At 37.6% G+C, this 9,396-nt stretch overlaps 1 protein-coding gene across 2 annotated transcripts; it reads left to right on the forward strand.

Moving 5' to 3' along the window:
- Positions 1–4,196: 4,196 nt before the first annotated feature.
- LOC103721677 (AP-1 complex subunit sigma-1-like) lies at positions 4,197–7,936 on the forward strand. 2 transcript variants are annotated; one of them, XM_026810245.4, is made up of 8 exons: positions 4,225–4,331; positions 4,917–5,228; positions 5,618–5,704; positions 6,620–6,711; positions 6,815–6,923; positions 7,009–7,044; positions 7,134–7,220; positions 7,622–7,936. In XM_026810245.4, the coding sequence occupies exons 2-8, from the start codon at positions 5,211–5,213 to the stop codon at positions 7,691–7,693; spliced, it is 501 nt and encodes a 166-aa protein (XP_026666046.1). In that variant the 5' UTR covers positions 4,225–4,331; positions 4,917–5,210; the 3' UTR covers positions 7,694–7,936. The 2 variants fall into 2 exon arrangements, with proteins under 2 accessions (XP_008810201.1, XP_026666046.1); XM_008811979.6 differs by lacking the exon at positions 4,917–5,228 and having other exon boundaries at positions 4,197–4,331.
- The last annotated feature ends 1,460 nt before the right edge of the window (positions 7,937–9,396 follow it).

A 9,396-nucleotide genomic window follows, 5' to 3' on the forward strand; every position in this document is an offset into this window, starting at 1 on the left:
GCCGGATGGATCGAGCTCCAGATGCATGCACTCAACTGCCTCGTGTACTTACCGTAGAGTATGATGATGTGAGATGCTAAGACAAGTGGCCTTTATTATTTGCACAACAAGAATATATTAAATATATATTAAGATCACGGGGCCTCCATTTTCCAGCTTTTTGAAAATAAACTTAGATGGCACCACTGATGATAAAAATATGGACATTAGCAGCCATATTTGTAATCATGGACCTTGGATCTAGATTTATTGCGGCAGAGGATAGCCATATCTATGGTATCTCTATCCTCCAAGTGGAGCCGGAAGCTACTAAAAAAGCATCATCTACACAAGGTTCATCTTAGGAGCAGACTATATTCATCCCGAAGAAAATTGCCACAGTAATTAGATGGACCAAGAGGTGGTATGAAATGACCAATGAGCATCCGTTGCTGTAAGATATTTACGGCCTGAAGAAGAATTGTATTGCCTTCCGAATCACTTGTATATTGAGAGATGAATATGGTAACGATTTAGCTGCCTTCTATGGTACTCTAGAACAATTACAAAATTATTTTCTTCTTCTAGTGCTACTTTTTATTTTTTTTTAATTTTTTTAAAGATGAGCCCATCCTTAAACTCTACGACGCATCTGATCTATCAAAAATAATATATATATATATATATATTGAGAATAAAGAAGCAACTTGTCCAATCATGGACCATTGTCCGGAAATTGATATGATGGGATGCATGGAAGGAGGTGGAGTCTGGTGACTAGTTCGTTAGTTTGCTGCTATTAATACCAGAGCATGTATCCATGGACTTGGAGTTGGTAAAAAAAAAGGGGGCATGTGCCACGAGATGATTGATATAATTTGAGAATTGATATGATAAAGAGGGTTCTTTGATGTTAATTTGGCAAGCCAAGTAATAGTTTGAGGAGCATTTAATGTATACTTAATAACACCCCGAAGCATTATCTATGGATTAGGAAATTAGATGTTTTATTAATTAACCAAGGTGGCTTTTTTTTTTTAGTATATCGGCGCCTCACATATATCGGGTGCGAGTGCAGCCCATAAAATCAGACAGAAAGAAAAAATACATTGAAGATGGCACCAAGGCATGAGTATCTCAAACAAAGTCTCCAAAGTAGTAAGCTGCAAAAGATGTCACTCAATCCACCACACTGTTAACCTCTCGAAAGATATAGATAATCTGGTGAGAGGCGCACTCCTCCAAAAGGCTGTGGATATCATGCATCAGTCGCAACCCACCTGCCATACGGCCCGACTCTTGGACCCACTCGATCACTGTAGCTGAGTCTTCCTCCAGTATAACACGATCTGCGCCTAACACTCTTCTCGCATAGAAAACACCCTTCCACGCAGCCCTGATCTCGGTGCTGAGCACAGACTGATCGAAGATCCGTCGACCCCCAGTTGCCACAAATTTAGTCTTTTGGTCCCTAATAATAAATCCAACACCATACCTTCCATCCTCCTTGATGCTACTGCCGAATTTTACCTTGAAAAAATCAGAAGGGCTCTCAGGAAACGAGCATAGTCCTGGGTGCTACAAGAACGAAGTAAGAGCTCCAGATTTCTCTAATCAATCCAAGGGACGATGACGCGGTGACTACTTGGCATTTGATCTCTCCATTATTCAGCTTTATGGAAGGCGGCAGCATCGAAAGAAAGTGAAGATTTTTTTCATGGATCACCATGAAAGGAAAGATGCAAACGAAGGATGTCATGGGGAAGAAAGGTTGACGTACCGGAAGGCTGTGTTCTTTGCAACTACCCGAAGGAAACGGCTTATCTCAAGATGAACTACAAACCTACTAGGAGAATTTGGAAGTGGTTCAAACCCTACGTGATAGTTGAAGGTCAAGCTCCCTCCAATGTGGACAGGGGACTGCATGGAGGAGAAGAATTGTTCCTAAAAGCTTAGAGGGGTGGCTGGAATCAACTGGTTCTGGTTGTTTGTTGGTTCATTATGAGAGAAAGAAACTGTACCTTCCTCCATAAAAAAAAAAAAAAATTTTGACCCCTATTAATAATGAAGAATATATGAGGGTTGCTTAAAGACTAGAAGCATCATTGTACTTCAGGACTTTGTCATTTTTTTTGGGTGCAAAGAACTTTGTCATTACTGGAGAAGTAATGCTTTGAGTCATCTTCCCTGAAGGGAACTTGTTCATACTTTTTTTTTCTTGGTCTTTGCTCCACTTTTCCTTAAAAAAAAAAAAAATATTGGGAAAATTATTTAGATTAAGTTATCATCACAAGCAGGTTGGATTGCTGACTCCATTTTATTGGCCCACTGATCAAAATTTTTGAACCAATAATAGTGAAGGTCATAAGGTGGAATATGCAAATGAACCCCAAAGTTGGGTTGGGACTAACTCAAAACATGAGCTAAAACCAATTTTTTGGTCCTCAATGATCTTTGGACTTCATCTAGCACACTTACTACCAATAGGTTAACTTCAAATAAGTCATTTCAATTGGTCAGCTCTACCATGCAAGGCCGGCCTAACTCTTAGGCGACTGAGGCGGTCTCCTAAGGCCCCGGCCCAAAGAAGGCTGGCCTCAAAGACAAAACAAAAAGAAAAAAATGTCTCCTTAGTTAGTTCGCTTTAGGTCGGCCCATTGCAGTTTCGGCTTCAAAGACAAAATGGAAAGAAAAAAAAGCTCATCTTAGTCAGTTCACCTTAGGCTCCCAAATGCATTGAGCCGCTCCCCCTACTATGATATATTTTGAGTTGACGTTTAGGTTCAATTCATCCAAATCCAACTCTCTATGGGTCTGCCCTCTCCTTTGAAACATTAAAATTGTTTTTCTCTCATCATGTCCCTAATTATCTTCTCACATTACAAGTCACAAATGACACATGGCCTATCTGTAGAGTTAGTGCATGGGTTGACTGGATCCAGTTTGATTGGACGAATACGCATACAACTTGCATCAAACTTGGTTGCAAAATATCAATCAGCTCTTTTTAAATATTTTTTAAGAGAAAAAAAAATCTTAATATGATTTCAGGTTGATTCTACTAAAAAAAAGAAAAATCAAGTTGATTCAGGTTTAGGTTGAAAATCTAAAAACATGACAAAGCTCGAAATCAATTGGACTTTAACATGATCCGAAACTTAGGTCAAACTAAAACTCCATATCCTAGTGTAGACTCGCAAATAAAATTCAATAAAAACATAACTTATGCTAACCAGCTTGGTGAACTTGAGTGATGATTCTCTTGAAATTGAAGAGGTCCAGTTTTCTGATCACGGCGGTCCAGATATTTCATTGATTAAATAGACCAAAAATATGGTATAACGCGACACTACATTGGGCTCATCCAATCATGCCTGCTGGGAGAATGCATCTCTACGGTTCAAACTAGACAGTAAGAAAAATTGTATCCATGCGATGTACACCATATGATCATGCATATTGCCGATCACAACCGCTCATTCATACAGGCCTATTCATCAAATGCTCGTCGCTGCTATCATTTTAGAAATGAGAGGTTGTGACCCCGTGGCGTATGTTGTGTATGATATAAATTCTTCGAGGACAATCCAAACTCACTTTTTTTTTTTTTTTTTTTGTACAGTAGTAACTCACACCATACGTGCATGAGTATACCCATAAAAATCAAAAAAAAAAAAAGTCGTCTGAGGGGAGAGGGAAACTCTCCTAGCAGAACTCTTCTACATGATGTGCAGCAAAGGAGGCAATCCAGTCAGCAGCACTGTTTGACATGAGTGGTCTGAAAAACTATAAGCCCTCCCATAAGCTCACATATGTCCCATAGTAATGGGTGGCTATCAAGACAGTTGTGCCTATCAACGCTCTTCTGAATCCAATCGATTACTATGGCTACGTCGCCTTCAAGATGGATACAATCCACCTCCAAAATTAATCTGGCATAAATAATGCTTTTCCATGCCGCTCTCAACTCTACATCATTGATTGGCTCATCAAAGATATACCCGACAGTAATAAATTTGAATTCATGATCTCTGATTACATAACCCACCCCTCCTCTATCTCAGTATCAGTAATGCTGCGACCAACCCGAACTCACTTGCACTCGGGCATTGGGTCAAACATTTGAGAAGCATGTAGGAGTCGGGTTATCGGGTGCATTTTCAGGTTCATGAGCTCATCCTCTCTAGATGGACCGTTAACAGCGACCCGAATCCGATAGTTGTAAAGAGCGCAGAAGCGTGGGTTAAAAACTACCGCCTTGTTTCCGTTCTCTACGACGGGAGCCTCGTCGCTGGATCGAAGTTTTCGGTGAAAGAAGAGCAAGAGAAGCCCGATCGATCCCCGGAAAGATGGTTAGTTATCTTCAGCCGATCTCAAAATATAGTCTAAATGGACTAATCGAGCCATGTGTGTGCTTCTCGGTGAATTTCTGCCCTGATTTGAGATTTAGGGTTCGTGCACTTGTTTTGATGGAACTTACCGCGTATTTAAATCCTTTTAGATCTGAATGGAATGATCTCAACGGATCAGCAGATCTGAGCTGATTCTTGTGATCACGTGAACGTTTATGTGGTCAGTATTCTGCTTGCTTTCTCCTCTCGAGAAATGTAAGTTATGGGCATCATATTGCGATCTTTAGATTATTGAGTTCACATTTAATTCTGTTTACCTTTCTTCTGATTTAGTATTTCAAAACCATATTTTGAAGTTTTTAGTTTTTTTTCTGATGGGTCTCCCTTTTAGATCTTGGAATGTATTGTGATGATTTGTTGTAATGATTAAAGATTCTGCTGAAGAATTTTATAGGTTGTTATTTAATCCGAGTGCTATGCAGCCTTTTGTATATACGTGAATAAGAATTTTTACTGCTACATGATGAATTCTTTTTTTCCCCATCCCTAGCCATATTTATAGTTCTCTCTGTCTATTTTTTTCAGAGCGGTAAAGATAGAACTTTACAAAGGTTTAATGGTAGAATATTGTGGGTTATTGGGGGCACCAAAGAGGACGAGAATGCCGGAGTAGATTTGTGGGAAGTCTAGGAGAAATGAGGAAGTCGGAGGAAGTTCGGTGGTTGCATTAAGTGGGACTAGAAGATAAGGTGATAGAAAAATCAGGTTGGTAAGATGATGCAGGTCAATATAGCTATCATCATTCAAGTTTTTTCCAATCAAATATGCAGTAGGATATAGAGACAAGCTCCATTCAGGAAGGCTCCATGGAGCAATTGTATGAATTACATAATTAAGGTATCAACCCTTTATCTACCCTCTAGTTATCGGTTGATTCTGCATTTATATGGTTATGTGTCATGGAAGATGAATAAAATGTGTAAGGAAAGAAGAGAGCCATCATTTATAGGAATTCTTTAACTACAGAGGTAACTTTCAGTAACAATGCCTTCATCCCAAACACCAATTCTGCTCCACTACTTTCCTTCTTGCTGGGAGATACTTGCAGTATTCTTCTTATATATGTGCCCGATTTGATCATATGTGTGTGTGAGAGAGAGACAGTGGTTTTACTTCTTATCATTAAGCATGCTTTCTTAGATTTTCTACTTGCTTGGAGACCTTGGCAGCTATTTTTAATTTCTTATATTGCATGTCTAATAACTTTTTTCTTTTACTTTTTCCAGATCCATTTTGTAATTTTACTTAGCCGACAAGGAAAGGTTAGATTGACAAAATGGTACTCGCCATATTCACAAAAGGAAAGAACCAAGGTATGTTGTTCTATAAAATTTTGTAATCCATCATGTTTGATATATTGCTAATTTCTATTTTCCCTAACATATTAACTTATTTTGTTGTTGCTTTCTCGGTTTCAAAAGCTTGTCTTATGTGAACTTTACCATTTAACTCATGGCTTCAAAAAATGGAACCGTTTTCCTTCTGTAATATTGGCGGTAATCAGCTTGCCTTGTGGCTCTGTGTCCTTTGTTATCCTCTCTATGGTTCTGTATCATTTACATGTACCTAGTTTTAAATTTCAATTAACGCTTTTGTTTGTTGGTCACTTGTTTCAAGAAATGCAATTTACAGCTAGTTGAATGGATATTGAAGTTTGTTTTCTACTAACGTGTTTCATATCCAGATGTTTTGACCGATGGGATTGTAATGGAAGAAAAAAGGCTATTTTTTCATCAGATTGGGGTCATCACTTCTATCATGTTCCATGTAGTCTAGGAAATGTAGGCCAACCTAATATGATAAATAAATAATTTTTGTGTTTGGCTGTACTTCATCAATTCAAGATATCAGGTGTCTATGACTGATGCCATGGGGCTTCTTGTTTCTGTCTTGACCAAACCATAAAACTGACACAAAATTGATGGGCTATGACTTGTTTTATGTTCTCTAGTAGATGTTACATTTTTCCTGGTAGTCATCTGTTCCTTTTATTTAATCAGGTACTTTTATGTTAACCTTACCATTTGCATTTGTTGCTTCAAAGTTGATATTGAGGTTTTTCTATTTGGGATGCTAATTTATCTGTTATGCAAAGAGGGTATATCTACAATTCTGAGGAGTCAGTAGTATAGATGAAGGATGTTTTGTTGATATCCTGTATCTCTTTCAAGTGTTTATAATATTATTCAATCCATGTGCATCCTAAATGCTTTCATTGTCTCACAAAGGTCATTCGAGAGCTTAGCGGATTGATTCTCACACGAGGCCCAAAGCTCTGCAATTTTGTTGAGTGGAAGGGATACAAGGTTGTATATAGAAGGTAATGTTATGCTGCAGAAATTAATATGAACATGCTACTTTCAAGTGCTGGTTTTTGTGCTGCTTGTTAGGGCTACCAAATAATGCTCTTGTTTCATCTTCAGATATGCCAGCCTCTACTTCTGCATGTGCATTGATGCTGATGACAATGAACTGGAAATTCTTGAAATTATTCATCATTTTGTTGAGATATTGGATCGATACTTTGGCAGTGTGAGTCCACTGTCTTGTAATTATATACTCTTGATTTGTAAACACATTCCTCTATAAAGGTATCATTTTTCTTTACATTTTTCAGGTTTGTGAGCTCGACTTGATCTTCAATTTTCACAAGGTATTGCCATTTATCGCCATTTTATTGGATCAATTTTTCATCTTTGTTTCCTGCTCTAACATCCCTGTCACTTGCCTTCAAACGAGCAGGCATACTATATATTGGATGAGATTCTGATTGCTGGTGAATTTCAAGAGCCAAGCAAGAAGACTGTTGCACGGCTCATAGCAGCACAGGTTTGATTAATTACAATTGTTCTGCTCTTAAATCTCCTTGATGCCAATTGATGTTTTAGCCTGCCATCCAGGGACATTTCAACTGTATTTCTTCTTGACTGTTAATGACAGAGGGCAATTCACTTTCATCAGATAGCAGTTAATGGTCATATAATTGTTAGTAGAAAAAAATAGGTGGAAAAAAAGTAAAATTAAGAAGAAAACATGTGTGTGGATAATATTCCCGAAGTTGTTTAGGAAAAGAATTACTGATTTCGTTTATTTACTTCTCTATTATTGTCAGTTTGATCATCTAGCTTTCTACTAATAACCACCAAGGAGAGGAATAAGAAGACTGTTGCCCTCATAAAGTTCCTTTATAGGAAAAATTGCTGTTTTAATGATTTGAATTTGGTCTTCAGGATTCTTTGGTGGAAACGGCTCAAGAGCAGGCTAGTTCTATTAGCAACATGATTGGGCAGGCTACCAAGTAGAAAATTCCATTATTCTGTATTATTCTGTGATGTGTTCGTTCTTAACCTCATTTTTGTGGGCCACATTTGTGTTGCAGTAAATGTATAATACCTTGTGCTAAGACAATCTTATGGTTTGTTTGAACTGAGAACCTAAGATTCCAATTATATTTTACTCCTCTAATCGGGATTTTTAGCTTAGGTAGATAAGCCTGTATGCAAGGATTCAACTTTTATAAGGTGAAGCTTTCTGTTATCTTGTCAGCTGCACTGTGCCTCATTAGTGGTCGTGTAATGGCTCCAGTTTTGTCCTGAGTAAATTGGTTTTGTCAGATCTAGCAACTCTGCGACTTAACTCAGGCTAGTGAAAGAAATATATTCGAAAATGCCAGGTATCTGCTGCAGGTGGCACGCCACTGGCTACTTCAGAAGTTACACTAATAGCAGACATTAAGCAGCCTGATTGATTGTCTTTGTAGCTATTGATAGAATTATGGCCATTATAAGCTCTTTGCTGTTTGGATTGCAGGATGTTATAATGCATTTACAATTTTCAAGGTAAAAGACTGAAAAACAGTTGCAGGACTTTAATTCGAGATATTTTGCAACAAGGTGTCTTCATTGCCTTCATTTTCACCATGAGAGAGGAAGCGCTTGCAGAACAAAGTTCATGAGATGGAGAACTAATGCCTCAAAAAAGTTGCAATCATCTTAGAAGAAAAACAAAGATAAGGTATTACCTTTAAATGAGTGGGGGAAAAAAATATATCTTGCAAATAATTGGATAAGCATTCTTACCAGCCATGTTACAGTTTATGTTGCTTTTCTTGATTGATGTTGAACAAGTCCTCAGACATCTGAGCTTTATTGTAGCTGTCCAGGTTTCTTGAGTCTTCTCAACCGCTTTCTTGCCCTAGAACCTAGACAAACATATGGCAAATCTATCAAACTGTTATTTTGTGTCAGGCCTTTTATAGGGTTTGTACATCACTTTAAGCCAATCATCATGGATCATCGATTGTTTTCTTTATTTTCTTTTTCACATCGGTATGGTTTCACAACCATTTTCATCTTTTTCAAGCTTGCCAAACAATAATTCCATCATTCTTTTCTACGTAAGCATATAGTGATTATTTATCATAGTTCGTTATAAGTTGAATCTTACTATATAAATCTCTTGGAGCTCGTTTGGTTCGCAGAAAAAGAAGAGGAGAAAGTGTGGTCAACGAAAAAGTAATGAGATGCCTCTTGTTTGGTTAGAGTTTTCAAAAAAAAGAGACGGAAAAGTTGTATTCTTATGGAAATATGATTTTCACGTTTCATAAGAATGTCTTTTCCATAAAAAAACATGGGAAAGTTACTTTTTCGTGAGCTGAAAATTACTCCTTTTTTATTTTTTTCCAAAAAAGCCCTTCAGCATTAAAGAAGCATTAAAGATCTAATTTCTATTAAGGGTATAATAGGAATTATACATAACTTTTTCAGGAAAATGGATGGTCAACCAAACATAAGCACTAAATTTGTCACGTTTTCATTGTCAACCAAACATGCCAAAAGTATTTTTTTCAGGCATCCTTTTTCTAAGAATCTGCTTTCCATGAATTATATTTTTAGGAGAGAAAATGCGTCCTGCAAACCAAACAAGCCCTTGGAGTTTTATGGATACTGGCATATTCGATACCTATAGCATCCTACCCTGAGCTAGAATCCAAAACATGCAGCAT

The sequence above is a fragment of the Phoenix dactylifera genome, chromosome 14 (genome assembly GCF_051530095.1).
Source record: "Phoenix dactylifera cultivar Ajwa chromosome 14, Ajwa_hap1_PhDact_Kaust_v1.1, whole genome shotgun sequence".
In the NCBI taxonomy this organism is placed as follows: Eukaryota; Viridiplantae; Streptophyta; class Magnoliopsida; order Arecales; family Arecaceae; genus Phoenix; species Phoenix dactylifera.

Excerpts from the sequence above, each read along its gene's own strand:
- LOC103721677 (XM_026810245.4), top strand. Across the intron at positions 6,712-6,814 it reads TACAAGGTTGTATATAGAAG|ATATGCCAGCCTCTACTTCT; the intron begins GTAATGTTATGC and ends TTTCATCTTCAG. Across the intron at positions 7,221-7,621 it reads CACGGCTCATAGCAGCACAG|GATTCTTTGGTGGAAACGGC; the intron begins GTTTGATTAATT and ends TTTGGTCTTCAG.